This window comes from Plodia interpunctella, chromosome 25 (assembly GCF_027563975.2).
Source record: "Plodia interpunctella isolate USDA-ARS_2022_Savannah chromosome 25, ilPloInte3.2, whole genome shotgun sequence".
In the NCBI taxonomy this organism is placed as follows: domain Eukaryota; kingdom Metazoa; phylum Arthropoda; class Insecta; order Lepidoptera; family Pyralidae; genus Plodia; species Plodia interpunctella.
This window is the reverse complement of record NC_071318.1, coordinates 2,778,981-2,798,535: the sequence shown is the minus strand read 5'-3', so window position 1 is coordinate 2,798,535 and position 19,555 is coordinate 2,778,981. Positions and strand designations below refer to the sequence as shown.

Here is a 19,555-nt window from a genome sequence, read left to right as displayed (position 1 = left end):
GTTTGTGGAATTGATTTGTTATTATATGAATTTATGGATTAGGATCTTGTCTAAAGTGGCTAAAGTATCCATTATTTCATGTAGCATAATCTGGTGTTTTAAATTTCGTAGATTAAAAAAAAATCTACAAAAATGTAACTGAAACCATACGGGATAAATATATTTTCCTTGTCATCATGTCTTGTGCATCACGGGGCAAAAATAACTGAAAGTTAGGAAACAAGCGAGCCTCCGTCAATTTATTTTCGAGTTATCAAACTAAACAGCTGTTGCCAGAATACATAAACCCAGTTTTATACCGGCCGGACATAAGGTGCGACTCCATTGTTATTTTGTTGGAAGTGGGAAATTTTATTACCTACTTGTCTTTAGCGACTCCATTGTTTTCTTATTCTACGCACAAGTGGGAAATTTGTTTTATTAAATATCCATTGTTTACAAGCGCTTCTCCAGGTTGCCATAAAAGCATGGATGTATTGGATGATAAATCGAGATCCAAAAAACAGCTGAATATTTTTGTACGAAAACTATTGGAGCTTGTATATCGAAACAGCTGTCACAGAAAGCTATATAAAATGATTAGTACTAAGAACTACGGGAGTACCTACTAATTCCATCAAAAATTGTTCTTTTTTTACATTTAATGGTGTACAGATTTGTTTGTTATCTGTACACGCCATAGTGTTTAACCTTAAGCCCCCGGCAAAAATTGCTTCAAAGATTCAAATAGAAAAGAATGTCAATACCCAATCCCCGGGTTTTTTTGTTGATCTACGGCAGCCATGGAACTACCCACTTAATATTTTCAGCTCCACTATCTACCAAGTAATTTTCTTCACCATAAAAATATATTGGCTGGTGTGTAGTGCGTAGACGTCTTACAGAAGTCCCTGTAGGGTCGTAAAAATATCGTTGGCCTATATCAAGGCATGATAAGCCGGTTTGGCTGTTATGTCCTCCCGATAATGTCGTAAATGTATGCATGTCAATATGTTTATGTTAGGCACATGTAAAGGTTATACGCTTATCTCATTGGAAATCTATCGTGCTATTTAATGTATAACAAAGACTATACATTCAAAACATTAAAATGTTATTTGCATTGGTAGATAGTAAATGTATTGCGATCTTACTTGTAGACATATTTGAGTTAATTTATTTTATGTAAAATGTAATTTTAAATATAATTATGTTAATTTGTCATTAATTTTAATATTATTGTTACAGCAACTAAATGCCCTGAACAAGGGTGAAGAAGAAGACGAAACGATAAGCGTGGCTGAGATGCGGTCGCTGGCAGGTCCAGACGATAGTTTGAAGGAAGTGGCCGACTACCAGTTCTATATTGCCTATGATTTCTACGCGAAAAACAACTCCCACTACCACCGCTCTCCGTATTATGGGTTTTATCAAGGTGATTGTTAAAACGATTGCTTTTGTCGACTACATTCGCGTGAATTTCGGTTTTATTCTGTCTTATACGCGGATCATAAAAAATAATGTTTCTTAGTGCTCTTTACGCTATACACAATATAGTTCAAGGTTTCGTTTCAGATCTGCGTTTATACAATTGTATCAATCATTCAGTCAGCGTCCGAATCCTTTAATTGTTAGTCTATTTATAACATAATATTTTGAATTTTGAGATCATATATAGCCTACAGCAATCTTGGATAATGTACCTTTATAATGGTGAATGAATTTTTGAAATCGATTCGGTAGTTTCGGAGATTACCCGCCTCAAACATACAAACTAACAAACGCTTACCTCTTTATAATAATAGACTAAATGTGAACCAGTTAACTTAGACGCTAACTTTAACCTGCGCAGAAAAACGCAAACTACGTCATTTGGTCTAAACGGCGGCGTGTAGGTTAAGGTCAACGTCAAAGTTGACTGGCATAACTCACCCTAAGAAAAGGTGGAGACAACAAAGCAAAACACACAGTGGGATGCGTGTCACTAAAAATAGTGAGGTCAAAATTGTCCTATAATAGTCAATTGTAGTGATGTATAAAGGACATAAAGGCTAGTCACATTCATAAATTATTTATTTTTTACAGTACCACACAAAAATAGCCGTCTTTATACGCCGCAACTGAATCATATAAGTATGAAGATGCCTTCAAGTCCCCTGCTGCTAACCAGGCCATCACCTGACAACTTCTGCAATTCTTCCAGTATAGCTCCGTCATGTGAAGAAGGCTACTGCGAATGTTCCCACGTCTTATCTGTCAAACTCAACTCTGTTGTTGAACTGATCATTTTAGATGAAGGTGTTACTTTTGATGCTAATCATCCGTTCCATTTACACGGTCATAGCTTTAGAGTAGTCGGTTTAAGGAGACTGGCAAATGAAACGACCATAGAGGAAGTCAAAGCCTTCGATGAAGCTGGACTCTTGAAAAGAAATCTAAAGAATCCACCTATTAAAGATACAGTTACCGTCCCAGACGGTGGGTATACGGTGCTAAGATTTAAAGCGGACAATCCAGGATATTGGCTGTTCCATTGTCACATAGAATTTCATGTGGAAGTCGGCATGGCGTTAGTTTTTAAAGTTGGCGATCATAAAGATATGGTGCCTGTACCTAGAGATTTCCCAACGTGTGGCAGTTACATCCCAGATAATATGCTAGAGCATGCAACAGAAAAACCTAAGGAAGAGAGTAATTTTATATCAATAACTCATTGGTGGCCTGTTGTTGTAATGAATTCAACGTCATCTGCTAACAGTTCCAATTCATTAGTCAGTTTAGTTTTAATATGTGGTTTTTGGTTAGTAAAAATTTGTATAGCAACGTAATTTTTTTTATCCAATGTATAATATTAATTCTGGAGATTCAGAAACATTGTCAGTACTTATATTGTGATTTTTATTTGTGTGATTTGATGTTAGATCTACGATTCAGTAATTTATTTATTGGACAGTACTTACCTTTATTATGCAGTAGGTGTCTGGTGCAATGATTAACATATACTTACAATAAAACTGTAACTGAACTATGTCTGTACATAGGAGATATAATAAATAAATGTGACCTTTAAAAACCATGGAATGTTTATGTGAATAATTGATTTCATTCTTAATATTTCTTGGTACATTCGTAATAATGTCAGCAAATCAACATTTAGCTACGACCACATCAGTCTTTGTAATCCCTGTAAGGATTCGTAACATAGCGATATGTTACGTTATGGTCGTTGAATGAAAGGAAATTATTTAAACAACTTTTCACAGGAATAAAAAATTATATTCTGTATAATAAGCAAGGCGAGTGGAGTTTTCATTTTGAACTTCAACGCTTTTCTCCACCGACCAATCACAAGGTAGAATAGTGTCGCGTTGTTCACAATGAACACACGACGAATTTAATGTTAGCGTAAACAGAGAAAACTATAGACATCGTTCTTCTTCTATTTTGGAAAATAAACGCGATTAAAAAAATACAGATCAGAGCGTTAATGTCTTTTATTTACTGTACTTTTATCTCATGTGGCCACACTAACTCTTCATGTTTATAGTTTTCTATATCTTTAAATGTAAGTGATAGTTAAGTAAATGCTTTTGGAAAACTAAAAGAAATTATCTTATCTGTGATGAATGTATACTGCTTGCCAAATGTTGAACATTTCGTATTTATTTCACGAACTATGTCGCTGGTGATATGTGATATTATATAGTTAAGTTAATGTTAGTGTAACTATTTTATATTCAAACTAAGTATAATTATGCATACGAAATTCTTAGTTTTATTTCACCTTTAACAAAATATTTTTGTTTTAGTTCCCGGTAATTTAGGGATAAAAAACCAGGCAATAACACCATTTCCAAAGATGGTTGACGTCAGTCGAATTCAAAATTAAAAGGTGCGTATTTTGATCGGACCATTATCTTCGGCGCGTCACAGCAAAAATGTAACCAGTTAGTATAAGCGAAAGGGATGGTTTTGTTAGAGCACCATAATATATTTGAATTATAAAAATTTTGAATGAAAATCGCTATAAGAAAGAAAGAAGAAGTACCTAAAACATATGATTTTAAATTAACTTGTCAATTTACCGTGGCAAGGATTTGTAAAGATGGCTGCGTTCATTGGTTTTTTAAGGTAAAAATGTTAAAGAATTGTTGCCATAACGGTACAGCCAAGCATTCCAAGTTAAACAGTGACTTTATTTTTGATAGCGGCGAGTTTGTGAACAAGCTGGGTAGGTCGATATTCCGATGGCTGTACTGTATCGGTATTTTGTTCCCTGTACATTCAAAGTTCGAGGTGTATTCGAAACAAAGTTTCGGGTCCAAAACTTTCCCCTGACGCATCGATCATTGAATTTTAACAGATATGGAAATTTATTACCGAACTCAGCAAATTGCTTATTTCTCCTAAACTTGTGACTCTTTTGTTAACTTTTTTATGAAGATATTTTATAAAGAATATTATAATTAAATCACAGAATTTGGAGTAAGGTAAAAAGTGATTGCTATTTAATTACATGAGAACGCTTACGTCAATTTCCCACTGAGATGGTATTACAAAGTAACAAATAATATCTTCGATGAAAAACACACGTGATTTTCTTTAGTCCTAACCATATTAGCTAACTATATTTGAGTCAAAACTATTTATAATAAATTATTATAAAGCGTAGAGGTACATACATCTTCGAAGTATTATTGTAGATAATGATTACACACTATCGGCGCGTACACATAAACATTGCATTTGGCAAAAGCAATGTTTATATGTACGCGTCGGTAATGGCAAACCACTCCATTAATAATGCCAAGAAAGTTGTTGTGTGTGTTTCATTCCACGTAATGACCACGACCCTCAGCCATGAGGAATACGACTATGAAGAGTGTGCCGAATCCGCCAAGTTCAGTGAACTGGTGAGCGATAGTGTGGAGCCTTACTCCTATGACGCTTAAGTACCTATTATATCAATTCTATATTCTTATAATTCCAATATCTATGTATAAACAGTCTTCGATTCGACGAATCTGTATTTTGCGATTTACTTTCCTATGTACAAAGAGAAGTTTGTTACCAAAAAGGAAAAGCATTTGAATGGGAACAAAAGATTTCTCTTCTTCGTGAAATAGGCATTTAAAATGAGAGTTCTAAACCTACTGAAATATTTGAATTAGGGCCAGATCCAGGCTTATCGTTTTCTGGATATTCTGAAGCCAGGAACGGAATCAGTTTTGTCCGAACTGAAATTGGCTAGAACTATTAGCGGGCAAATGGGATTTTTTTATATTCATTAATGAATGTCATTTTTTTCGTTGTCCAAAGTGGCAACGTCTCTTGCCCACTAATCATCATTGTCATCATAGCGAGTGTGTTATTGCTAATACTGGTTTCAAATTTTATTCAAGTCGCCTTAAGGTATCTGACAGGACTTTTACGACTACCTACCTTGCCACTATGTGGCAAGTAATCGGATACACTAGTACACTAAACTGTCCACCAATGCGCAGGTTTCCTCACGACGTTTTCGACGACGAAAACTGCTAATGAGTAGGATTCAAATCTGGGTTCTTTCGATCACAGGCGGAAGGTCTCAACCACTGGGCCATCACCACTTCCCACCAATGAAGCATATTACCATATGAGTATTATCATCTGATTGGAGGCTTTCGAAATGTGGTGTTGGAGACGAATGAAGAAAATAAACTGCATAGAAAAGAAGACATTTGTCTTCTTTTCAGAAGTATTAGACCTAGTAAAGGAAAATATAACGTTATTAGAGTTGAGGCGACATAATAATCTAATTAAAAACATAATAGAAGGTAAAATAGAAGCGAAAAGAAGAAAAGGAAAGCCAAGAAGAGCTTATATGGACCAAATAAAGGAGACAGCAAGATTGATGTCGTACAGGAAGGTCAAAACAATGGCTGAGGATAGAAAGAGATGGAAAGAACTCCACAGACAAGAACGACGTTCTTAAATGATAATGATGATTATCATCTCGTCTTTTGTTTTTATATTATTATGAAAGTAAATGTTTTTTAAACTAGATCCAGTTAACTCGAATTATATATTTTAACCTAGACCAAATTCCCCCAATACACGACCTAGACTAGCCATTATATCCTCACTTGGTTACGTCTCTATAATGTCGCATCGCAGTGACGAGTACCAAAACAGTACCTAAAGAACCGAGACAATCGAAAATCAAATTATCATTCTGAGCCACTGCTTTCGATATAATATAATCGACGGTCTTAGAAATACTAGGCAGAGATTCAATGTATTTTTTTACACGTAATACTTGCTGCAAACCGCGGTGTTACTTGCGTAATTGTTTAAAAAAATACTACGTTTATATATTAGCGCCACCCACTTTATAAAGCGCCATTGACTCTCAGACTTTTTGACTAAATTTTACGATAATCGCGTACTTTCGGGATAAAAAGTACCTTATGTGTTAATTCAAGGTGTCAGCTAATTCAATACCAAATTTCGTATAAATCGGCCCAGCCCAGAAGTAACAAACATATTTACAAACTTTCGCCTTGTAATTTTAGTGGGAGTGGGATAAAGAAAGGAACATTTGGGTCGCAACAAAGAAGCCTGTCCTATCCTTGTACAGTGAACAGTAAATCAGCCTACCCAAATTCATTGGTAATTCGCTTCTATTACCACAGCATAAATATCATCGTAGGATATCTTGATCTTTGTTCAACTTCATTCTTTCTGCGATTATTTCGATTGATTGACATAGACACAAGCTTCATAAATTTTTGCTACTAACAGTTTTCATTTTATCAAAAACAACAGCGGCCCATGAAGAATTAATGCCAACATTATGCTGTACTTACCATCCATTAAACGCCTTCATCACGGGTCCCATAAAGAAACGTCCCAACGGTCCTCCTCAATTAAGATAGCGCCAAAGAGGAGTCTAAATCAAGTTGCAAAAAGAAAGGTTACACTAATAAATTTTGGGGAGGGATGGATGGATGTGCTTTTCGGGTAAATGTGAGAAAAATAGGCAGTGTTGCCACTTATCTCTGATCTTTGTTTGCGTATATTACGGTCTTAGGCTGACTGTCACACCGTGATAATTACATAAGAAATGTTGAACCCCGAACCACTTGGTGAAATTTAATTTGGATCGCAGGTTTCTGGTAGCTGAAAGATTTTGACAAATTTATATTAAGGGATCAATAAACAGTTGTTTATTACAATTATGACTAGAGGTCTGCCCCGGATTCGCCCCGTAAAACCATAATAAAAACACGGTATGGTACACCTGAAGATTTCATCTGTCTCTGTGTCATATTTTATCAAGATCTGTCCAGAAGTTTTTGAGTTTATTCATATTTATATTAATATGGAAGTATTGATAATATGACAACTTTCCTTAACTACCGTAAATAAAATTTATGTTGACTACTAGGATCAAAGTTATCAACTTATTTCGCGAATAAAAAGTTGACATAATTATAACAATTGACTAACTAATCTCAGATCATTTAACATCGGTTATTCAAAGTGTGTACTTTGTAGTGGTAAGAGTGTGTTGCAATTTTGATGTTGATTTTGACCTGCGCGCCGCTGACTTTTAGACATAATAGTGTACTTTGCGTTTTTCTTCGCAGGTTAACATCAAAGTTGATTGATGTGACTCACCCCAGATACACTATAGCATTCGTAAGTAGGCGAAAATAAGAGAGTTTAATACTTGTGCTGGTGTAAATGCGGCAGTGTCTCTCGCGTACCGTTCGCTCGTAAGTACGTATTAGCTTTGATGGAATCGAACAGTATTGATTTTTGAGTTTTCTCTTGATGCTGGAGTTTTTAATATGATAAAATTATGTTGACATCGAAAATATTACGTTACGTATTCATGAAATATTTGTATATTACTAAAAATACCTTCTAACGTTTTCATGGCACGTGAGAATGTTCTTCAAAATGTTTCTAAGATGTTTCTTTGCTTTTGTATGTATTTATGTAGGTAATGTTATACAAGGTTACCGGTATCTAACGCATAACCTCCCACAGGCGAATAAGGTACATAGGGGCTAACATTTTTCGTTCTACGACGTAATACATACAAAAAACTCCCTTTTTTTAGTTTTAATGTCGTTTCTATAAAACGTTAACTCTATGTTCGATTCTGCTACACATAACGCTACTGTACTGTCTCGTATTGCTTGGCTATTACATAGAGTTAAGATCACAAATTAGATTTTTTTAATAGGAAAAAAAAACTACGAACTACGAAAAGTCGTAGAATTAAAGTTGCTTGTTTTGAAGTACCCAAGTAGTCTTAAGGAGGTTTTGATACCAGTAACCCTGTATAATAAGAATAAAAACGTTGTGATTTATGAAAATGTATTAGACATTTTAAAAGCCGAAAGTATTAATCAAACATACACACGACTAGGTATATATATACCAATATCTTTTTCTTTTTGGTCGATCTATAGCCACTACAAAATTGAAATTAGTCTTTAGCACATCTCAATGACATATAACCAGCTATTGCCTGCCCTCGCGTGAGTTTCCCATTTATTTCTGGGAAGAAAGGTATCTATGTTTCTATTTTCTTCGTAAGTACATTATTTATGTATGCAAAATTTCAAGCAGAAGTGTGATGAGGTAAAATAAGTAAACTAACTTAGGTACTTTCCCGTTCATAATATTAATTAGGATTGAGTAGAATTTCGGATTAAGCGATTTTGTTTCAAAAAACATTTTCAATTATAAATTTAATTAATCTAAGTATTACCTGGTAAATTTTATATTAATAAAGTAAGGAAATGAGGTAGTCGAGGAAAATATTTAATTATTTTTATTAATCTAAACAAGAGGAGGAAAAATATTTTTTAGTATCAAAATAAATGTTTAATGGCAGGCTTTAATAAAATAAATGGCATGTTTCAGGAAAGGGAAGACGAAAATAGACTAAAAAATCATCTTAGGAAAAAAATACCAGTAAATTATGGTTAAATGTGTATGATTCTGTAATCAATTCCAAATTTGAAATAATCTTCCTTCATTGCGCAATGACCCATCTTATCAAAATAGTAAATTGTAGGTACACAAGTATATATAATATTCTTGGAACCAAAATCTTTATCTATGATTCACGCACACTGTCCGCCATTTTGTATTTGTGAATAATAAAAAAATAAACATTTTATTTTTATAAAGCATACATCGTCGGTTAGAATGACATAGCTGAGGTCATTGCCATCATGATTCCCTTTGAGCGAACCGAGGGAAAAGTTTGTAACATTATTATGAGAAAGTTGAGATTAACATAATATTTCCGACGACATTTTCGACGTAATTGCTGAACTAAATTAGATAGAATAATAATATTAGATATTTTTTTAAAAATATCAAAGAATGATATTCTCTGGAATATATAGTCTGGAAGATAAAGTGTGAGAACAATAAAAGTTATTAGTTTCAAATGAAAAAGTATTTCATATCTCGCAACTGCAACCTTCAATTAAGTCTAATAAAAACAATTACAGCTTTCCTCGGTTTCCTGATACGTACTTCCATCAGTCACGAAATCTAGCGAAAAGTATTTTGCAAAAATGACATTTTTAACACAAACTTTTATTGTTGTCAGAATAATGTGTGACAAAAAAATCTTGTTCGTGCAGTAAACCGTTGAAGAGTACTCGTCTGGAGCCGTGCATGAATGGTGCATCAGGTCATGCTTATCATAATAATGCATTGTCATCCAAACTAAACGTGAGTACAAAATTTCAGTACAATCGGTTGAAGATATCTGCTTCAAACTTGAATTGCATGATTCCATCCGGGACATAGTGAAAGGACATACTTATAAGAACTTGTAAAAAATTGATGTTTTTTGTTTTTCGACAGAAACATCCCCTCGAACTATTCCGAATCAGTACTTAGGAGCATTCGACTGAGTCACAAAGAGACTACGTGATCCTTATTGTACCTACTGGTTCCCTAGGGAAGGTCATCTTTTGTTCAATTCTATTGTGCGAAGGAAGGCGTCATGAAAACCCTACGAAAAATATATTTTATCGTGCAGATGTTGAGGGATTTTTTTCTTGGTTGTTTTTCAATTACATTGTAATCAGGTGTGAGGTGTTTAAACCTTTATGTGGTATACAGGTAATATTATAAGGGGGCGTGTAGCTCCCGCTCTAAAATATGTTTGGACCACTTCATATCCTCTTGTGGATGGATGTTGTGTGTGATGGCGACTAACTTATATAATCGTAAAAGCGTAATAGCTGACAGTTATCATCAGCGTTCTCATAGAGGGTTGTCAGGAAGGCGCGGTCGTAAAGGTAATCAATACTTCGGCAGAGATTGGTGATTAATGTATACTTTGTTATATTAATATAAAATACAATATAACTGTTTTTAATTCTATTTTTTTTTAATTATGCCTCACATAAAGAAAAAGAGTAGAGGATTGTAGGCTCTAACATAACGGTAAATCCGTTATGTTGACATGAAATATATTAAATATGTTTTAGCACAAACATGACTAGTTATATATATATTAAAGTCCTGTAAATAATTTTAATATAACTTTGTTACCTAGATACCTTTGTAAAAAAGCGTTTGCAAATATTAAAACAATGTTCATTTTTGCATGATGTTTATATTTAATATTTTACAAGTTCTCTAATAGAAAAATACAAACTTGATTTGAATTCAGGAAATTAAATCACAGTAAATTCCAGGAATTTCTCACCGCCAATTAGGCACAACAAAATGGCGTACAATTTCAAATTTCGAATCCTTTTGTTCGTGTTAGAAGTTTATAATTACGGCATCAAATATGACTTCGCTTTACATTTGTGATTTTTAATATGTGTTCAACTGAATTAAATATTTAAATAAATTGCCTGATCCTAAATAAACAGTCGATTGAAGCGAAAATATTCGGACATGGCGGGTGTCGGTAAATGGTGCCTATGTAGTAGAATAGTAAATAGGTATTAGCATGTTCTAACACAATTGCTAGTTTCCAAAGGTTCAAAAACTTCGGGAGTCTTGTTGTGTTGTAGTGTTTTATTTTTTCACCCCGGGGCTTCGCTTCTGTGGGAATTTAAAGATAAAAAGTGATCCTTTGTGTTTTACTCCAGGTTATATTCTACCGGTGTGCCAAATTTCATAACAACCCAATCTGTAGATTTTGCGTGAAAGAGTAATAAACTTACACACGTACATCCTCACAAACTTACGCATTTATAATATTAGTAAGATTTCAGAAATGTATTCAGATATTTTACATACCTACCCGTACAAATATAAACTTCCATATATTGTTGACCAAGACTAAAAAATATATCCATATTCTTTTCATTCACACTGTCTAAACGTAACAACGTTTAGTACAGTCTACTTATTTGAAGTTCATCAGCAAAGGCTTGTATTCCACGGTAACAGAGGCGAATTTTCAACAAATTCGATAAGTGTCATGTTCAATGGAACATGACACTTATCGAATTGACAGTACGCTTAGAATAGCACTGCGACACCAACTTTTGAATATTTTATCGAACTGTCTGCCTTATGTTTTATTTGCGGTATTGGGCGAGGACAGTGTGGCCGCGCTTCCGGAATTTATCACATTCTTTGAGATTTGTTTTTGATTGAAAACAAAAATAAATTAATATAAAGTACGGAATGATATCGTAATGATTTATTAAATATTTCGATGTACATTTTGGGTAAGATAACCATAGATAATTGTAACATTTAGACACTGGGTTTCAATAGTTCTAATTTTGAAAATGGAACGTAGGTTGGTTTTCTCGTTGACAATTATTTTACAATAGTTTAATTTCGCTGTATTTCAAAAATATAATTTCTATTTTCAAAAGTGCGGCTAGTAACGGCTAGATGCGATATCATTTGCCAAATCTTTTCTCGCATTTTTTCTGCAAGATTATGGCAAGATTACACAGCATTGTGTCCCAATTTTTTCCAACATAATAATTTTAACAAGATGGAACCGTCTAGAAAATTTTTCAAAAAGAAAATTGCACAAGTTTTCGCGCTCTTCAAATTTTTAGTTCGACTTCGAGTTTTATTCATAGACACTAACTAAAGTGTCCGTGCCGTCCTTAGGAGTCTCCGGCACAATGCTTTTGCTCGAATTGTGAAGGGGAAAAGTTCTTCATCTTTTGTGAGACGGTGCTACCTTGTTATTGTAGTGCGCGGATTTATACTGCTATATGTATAGGTTGACAAAAAAATGCTCTATCTGTGCTAGGCATTGAGTGTATATTATACTTATCTAATAAGTCTATGAGTACTATTATTAGTACTTACCTAATACTTTATCGTACTTTATTTCCCACGAGCGCAGTCATTTTTCCGGGATGAAAGGTACCCTATGTCCTTCTCCGTACTTCAAACTATATGTACCTACTTATGCAAAATTTCAAGAAGATTGGTTGAGTAGATGATAGAGCATGAAGAGGTAACAAACAAACAAACTTACTTTTGTATTTACAATATTAGTTAGGATTAGTTACATATTACACATAATACAAAATAAATATCCCTACTATTCATACAAAAATAAAGCATACTTAAAGCTAAACTATGTCTTGTCTCGTTCTGTCAATGACGAATTGTGTAAAGAGCGATAGTGACAAAACATAAAACTTTTGGGAAATGTAATAGTTTTTCTATTTCATTTTCTTTATAAAACACCGTAATTTTTGCCTATTTCTGTTTGGTTCCAACCGGCGGGTTTGACCGGCAGAGAACGCCTCACGGCACTAAGTCCATCTATTGGTAACTTTTATGTCGTGCAATAAATTTTAATTATATAAATAAAATCAATGGTTTTATTGAGATTCCTTCTTCAGCAATTTTTATACACACCTATAATTAATCAATACTTAGTTAAAGTAATTTAGAATGCAACAGAGCGCCCCATTTTAATAAGCAGTGTCAAAGGTTCTTTTGATTTAAATGAAATGAAAAAAAAATGTTTTTATTAATAAAAAAATGATTGATGGCACCTATTGGAAACTCGAGTTGTTTTTATTTAATAATTTGTCATTTTTGCTTGACATTTGGGTAATTTATCTTATAGATATAAAAGATATGTCGATTGCTTTTAGGCGACTCGTATATAGTTCGACACGAGTATTTAATTTGCAATTCACACACTCGAAAAGAAGAAGAATATTTTTATTTTTGTGAAATTAATTTACATTGTTCTATTTTTCTAGATACAAAATTATCAAAATGTCTACCTAGACATTTTGATATATGTGTCTAGGGCGGCCAGAGCTCGTGTCGTATAGGGAGGTGAAATCGATGGCTGAGGACAGAATATGACGGAAAATTAATTGATGATTATAATATTATGAATTGCGAAAGTTTGTGAGGATGTATGAGTGTATGTTTGTTACTATTTTATGCGAAATCTACTGGACGGATTGTTATGAAATTTAACTTTTTATCCCGAAATTCCCACGCGAGCAAAGCCCCGGCGCGCAGCTAGTGTAGTTATATAGGATATAGCAACTATGAGCATAGGGTTGCAAAAATTCCTAAAATAGCTTAAGGCTTGCATTCACCCTCACCTCGTTTCAGGAATCACCTTCACTGCGCTCGACCCGGTTCCTTTCAAAACGGCCCAATATTTACTCTGCGTCGGTACAAAAAAAAGGACAAAAATCTTCCTGTCCCATTTTCACACGTTGTAAAAGTAAACACACAAGATAATCATCCTTAGCGATGGTACAAAATTGTGTAGAAGGAAATAGTGTATAAACTATTTTAAAATGTAAGGTTGCACTAGTCACTTTGACATTAACTTTAACCTGCGCAGAAAAACGTACAGTACCATGAGACTTGTATCACAGTAAAATCTAAAAAATAGACGTCTTTGAAGAAAACGCTGCGTTTGTTGCGCCGCTTCTCTTTTGCAGCTTTGGAAGGCGGCACTAAACTTAGTTTAAGGCAAATATTTGACGTTAATAGGTGACGTGTATCACACTAAGTTGGATAAAGCATAGATTTAGAAAGGGGAGCGAGAAAGAATATTGAGTTTGAATATTAAATTGTGTAAGTTGAAACTACAAAGCGGCTTCGATTGTCCTCTTGTTCTTTGTGACACGGATACCGCAACCCAATATACCATTCCCCAAAAATACCGACGCGCTCAGATAGAAACAATTTTGCGTACCTTTATATGTATGTATATATGTAGAGGTCGGAAGTTTGGTCGACGGTCTGACGCGTTCAAACACAAAAAGGTGCATTCAAAATGATAGGTTTTAGACGTGAATTTCGTCATCACAACCATAGGATATTAAGTTTATAAATGTATTTAGTCAAAATTTATTTACTAAGACAGTATAAAGGACTACGTAATGCTAAAAGCATTCTCAGCCTGTCTTACCAAAACCTTCACCTTCGGGAAAATCTACAAGATATAATTAAGTAGGCTGAAGTTTTTAATAAAAAATCAGTCAATTAAAATTCTATAATATAAATATGAATCTTTGTAAAACACAAAATCTCGAAAAATGGTAATATAAAAACTCCAAAAATGAATCAGCCTCCTCGCAATACTCGCACATTAAATAATATATGAATATACTTATGCTATCATAATGGATCTAAAAGGTTAATCTGTTTTTAGATCATTATGTTTTTACATCCATTACGAAAAAGATTTCAAATTAATCTGCCTTGAAAAACATTCGTAATGTATTCGATGAAATTGACATCTTTGAGAACATCTAAATAAAATGTGAGGTAATTAAAAAGCTAAGTTGAACAACCTTCTTAGAAGCTTAAACGTATTCGTATGAATGGTAGGGTCGAATAGAAAATTTCAGTTCTATTGAGCGTATATTAATTACGTATTACAATTTAGGGGGCTTACCATCATTTTGATGGGGATTTTGAACTCATAACTTAGTGTTTAGTAGTGTTCGCCGACCCTATAGACATAAAAACTAGTGCCATATGAGTTTGTATATTAATCTGACTCATGTATAGGTAGTAATTTTCATAGACTACCACATGCTTCCGGTGAAGGGAAATATCGTGAGGAAACTTGCACACTGGTTGACAGTTTAAGTTCTCTACTTAGTGTGTATGCAATTACTTGCCACTGGACTTGGTTGGTAGTCGTAAAAGTCATATCAATTGCTTTCAGGTGACTTGAATAAAATTTTACACCAGTCTCTCTCTCTCGCTCATTCCCAGCCGTTGAGCGTCGGAGTCAGGGCCCGCGTTACTAATTTTTCGTCTCCACTTCGGTTGTCGTAGCATTGACACGCATATCATGCCTGACGACATCAAGCCAACATTTCTTGGGTTGGTTTGTATGTTGGGTGAGTAGGCACACTTTTTTCGGCACTCGGCAGTTGCCGGACAGCTAAACCTGCTACTTACTATATTTTTATCTTATATTCTTTTTAATTTAATGAAATGTACGCTCAAAGTCATGTCGATTTAAGCAGACCCTAGGTATGTTCCTCTCTTTTAGGTACCGACAGCATAATAGTAGATATAATATGTATGACATATTAAGTAGTTTGCCCCTTCTGCCAGGGTCAAGCGGGAGCGGACATTAGGCGACTTAAATGAAAGAAGACACCTGTGTTAGCAAAACGAAGACTTAGATAAATGTGACAGTTCATCAGAGTTCGAAGATTCATCATATGTTTCAACATAGGTCAACTTGAATCAATTTCCTAGATTTACGACCAGACTTAGGCTCCATAACTTAGATTAATCTAGGCATTGTGACGTCATGAGATAACAGTCATTACGCTGAGTTACAGGCTTTAATGGCTAACAGTAACTGCTGGACGGATATAGACTATTGTTGTAAGATAATCTAATGGTGCTACATGTACCACTAGCTTGTGCTCGCGACTTCGCCAGCGTGATTTTATCTACGGAAGCAGATAATAATGATTTTCATGCAAACTTTAATCCCCTATTGTCGTCATTTGGAGGTTGAGTTTTGAAAAAAGCCTACATTTGAAAGGGGATCTCTTATTACCATTAAAATCCGTGAAATTCATTAAAATCCGTGAAAGCGGAACACACAGACAGACAGACTTTTGCATTTATAATAATAGTATTTAATAATTTATAAGGATTGAAAATATGGAATATAGAATAGTATGGATTTCAGATGGGGCTTACGTTAACGGCAAAAGCAGGCAGTATATTACGTACGTAACTTCAACTATTTTATATTCGCTGATGTTCTCACATGTGGCTTACGTAGCCGATCTTATTGCTGAACGTTATCACGCAAAAAATAAACCTGTTTTAACTCAATAATTAAACGGTGTGCTCACACACGTACACTATCAAAATACGCGTATTTACTCGTGACGTGTGTTTCACCGTTAATATTGATATGAGCACAGCATCGCAGCATTCCGTCGCGTAAGTAGGTCAATTGGTTTTTTCAATATTCATTTCGCTATAACTTTTGATCCAAATCGGTTCACCCGTTGATGAGCTACGGTGCCACGTACACAGACAGACAGACACACTTAGCGGTCAAACTTATAACACCCTCTTTTTGCGTCGGAGGTTAAAAATGCTAAGTGCTAACTTTTACTACTCATAGATTAGACCAAAAGGATCCATAAAATAATTGGTTTAGTATTCTTTTCACAATCATCATGTCATTTAAGCGAGGCTCTTGTCGGTGGAGTTTCATTCTCTTTCCAAAGCCAACTCCTTCAATTCTTTATACGACACGACACCCACGTTTTCTTCTATTTGGCAGGTGTAGTCGTCTCCTGGTCTTCCTGCGCCCCTTCTTCCTTCCACCTTTTCTTCTATAATAATCTGAAGAAGGCATCGTGTCGTATCAAGTATCCTAACATTTTCCCCTATTCTTTTATGGGTCCTATAATAACCACTATAAATTAACATATCAATATAAATTATAACAAAGTTCGAAGCTCACAAGGTGATATTTTGTACGTAAATGGATTTATTTCTGGAAACGTTCACTTGAACAATTCATTATACAACTTTGTGCTAATAACCAGTTCGTGCGAACCGAATTTCATGCAACTCAAACTTTGCCAAGTGATAGTAAAGTTCACAGATATTATACTGACATAGACAACGAATAGTGAATATAATTATGTGACGTACCACGGGTGAAAGCGGTTGTGGGTGATTTACACGAGCGTTTGATCGCGGCGTGTAGTGTTTCATTAGTGTCCGACATTTTTTTTTGAATAAATAATCATATTTTTTCGATTAAACATTTATAAAATTAACATTCTACCAGTACTTTACTTATTTATAAAACAGGATGGTTAAACTGTTTACTGGTGTAGTATAATTTAATAAACACTAATGAGAGCCCGCGGCGGAGTTCACAACGCTCGTGAGATTCACTTTGTGACTTTCGTGACTTTCACAATTGTTATAGAATGTTTATTAAATCCCAAGCATATTTTCATAGAATTTCAAGAAGTGTGAGACCACATTCACTTGTTTTATTTATGGTGTGAATAGTTTAGTAGCAGATTATAGAAGTATGCATAACGACACATATTTTTACACTAGTCAATTTTTATGCTAGAATTGCGTGCGTATGTTATATAAATGTTATCGCGTGAAAACGTTATGACATAATTTAAGCCTATTTCATCCTTTCTACTAATATAATAAATGCGAAAAATTGCGAGGATGTATGTATGTTTGTTATTCTATTACGCAAAATCTACTGGATGTAGTATGTAGAAATTTGGTACACGGGTATAATATATAACCTACCCATAGGTTTTTTATACCGGAATGGATACAAACAAACGATACCAAGAATCGTATAAAAATATTTGCAGTCTATTAGTATAGCTAGTCGATGTAGAAATCTGTCGACAATGTTTGCCAGTCAACAGAAGTTTGATGCCTTTACTATCACATGTGTACTTTGACTATATTGAAATTGTTTTTAACCTCTGCAGTAGTCTAGAGATATAAATTGCGAATAATTGTCTTTATGTCTGTTTGTGTTTGTCCGTTCAATCTAAAGTATGTGCGTGTGGTCTGAGGGAGTATCTATTTCTTAGGAATAGTGAAATCAATAATAATCTTTTTATAAATAAATAAATATATGAGGACAAATCACACAGATTGACCTAGCCCCAAAGTAAGTTCGAGACTTGTGTTATGGGATACTAATTCAACGATACTACTATATTTTATAACAAATACATATAATAGATAAACGTCCAAGACCCGGATCAATCAGAAAAAGATCATTTTCCATCGTGACCCGACCGGGGATCGAATCCACCTCTTGGTTCAGTGGCAAGAACTTTACCACTGCGCCACCGAGGTCGTCAAGTTTTTGTATTCAAGGTGCGGATGAAATGTATTTTTTGATATATTTTATTTACTTTGGGAATGGAATTTTATTTGGTGAATGGGACTTGAGGTGCAGAAAGGCCGAGGAAGAGTTATTTCAACTGGAAGAGAAGGCAGGTGGCGTCATGTCGTATCAAGTTTGAGAAAGAGATTAGAGAAGAGATAATTAAAGCAAAAAAAGAGAGTTCTGGCGAATACCTTTTAAGTATGGTGCGATATAAGTATTTAATAGTATATAGCATACCTTTTAAATATGTTTTTTATATCATTAATTAAACGGAGTATAGGTGGAAGAAGAGAATCGATTACTAAACATTTTAACCTTAATGCTCTGTGTGGTCAACAGGCATTATTCTTGACAGTTTTTTCAGTCCAGTCATCGATGCGACTAAGTAATTGAAAAATTCCGAGCCCTACACGGATGGTTGAAAGGGCCCAGTTATACTCGTATGTATACTAGGTACGGTCAGCAAATGGAATACCGTCACTAAGGTGATTGCTATCTTACGTGGCGTTTTTGCTGTCTGTGGATTCTTGCGTTCGTTTTAATGTAGCGAATTGGAAGTTTGATTGTTTGACATTTAATTTATGTGGCCAGTATTCGAGAGTTAAAAAAAGAATAATTGACGACATTATAAGCGTTTAAATTCCGAATAAAAAAAATTGAATTTGATACCTACATACTTTAAAGGCAATTTGACCTAAATTATATAACAGCGAGGCAAATCAGATTTTTTTTTCTAAATGACTAAAAACGTGCAAGGTAAACGTTTGAAAAACAAAAACTAAAGGGAATTTATAACAATTTATGGAGCACAATTATTATTTTCAACCGTACCTACCCATGTTCACAGCCATCTTCCAGAAAAAACTGCTTCTTAAATCACACGTTATCTAAAGAATAAATCTTCGAAACGTGCTATTCTGATATGAAACCATATTCTCCCGGAGGTAATTATGGGGAATGACAAACGTGTGACCCTCGGGCCAAATTTATCGGATTTTTACTACGTTCCCACTCTATAAAAGTTGACCTTATTTAACTTACAGGGCTGAAAGGCCTGGACCCTTGTAATTTCGTTGCGACGGGTCTGCTTGGAACTGTTAAGGGCTACAACAGACAGTTACAGGTTTTTAAATATTAAATAAGGCCGCCATACATTCAAACGTGGCCCTTGAATTTCGCAACTCTTGGCTC

The 19,555-nt window shown here is 34.5% G+C and overlaps 1 protein-coding gene across 4 annotated transcripts in view; it reads left to right on the top strand.

Annotated features, from left to right (window-relative positions):
• LOC128680776 (uncharacterized) overlaps nucleotides 1-3,745 on the top strand; it is a 75,744-nt gene extending 71,999 nt beyond the window's left edge. For 3 of the 4 annotated variants that reach the window (XM_053764181.2, XM_053764182.2, XM_053764180.2), the window contains exons 10-11: nucleotides 1,228-1,414; nucleotides 2,065-2,952. In XM_053764181.2, coding sequence (XP_053620156.1) covers nucleotides 1,228-1,414; nucleotides 2,065-2,807 — 930 coding nt within the window. In that variant the 3' untranslated portion in view covers nucleotides 2,808-2,952. Of the gene's footprint in view, nucleotides 1-1,227; nucleotides 1,415-2,064 lie in introns of all 4 variants that reach the window. The other variant, XM_053764179.2, reaches the window with a different exon arrangement.
• The last annotated feature ends 15,810 nt before the right edge of the window (nucleotides 3,746-19,555 follow it).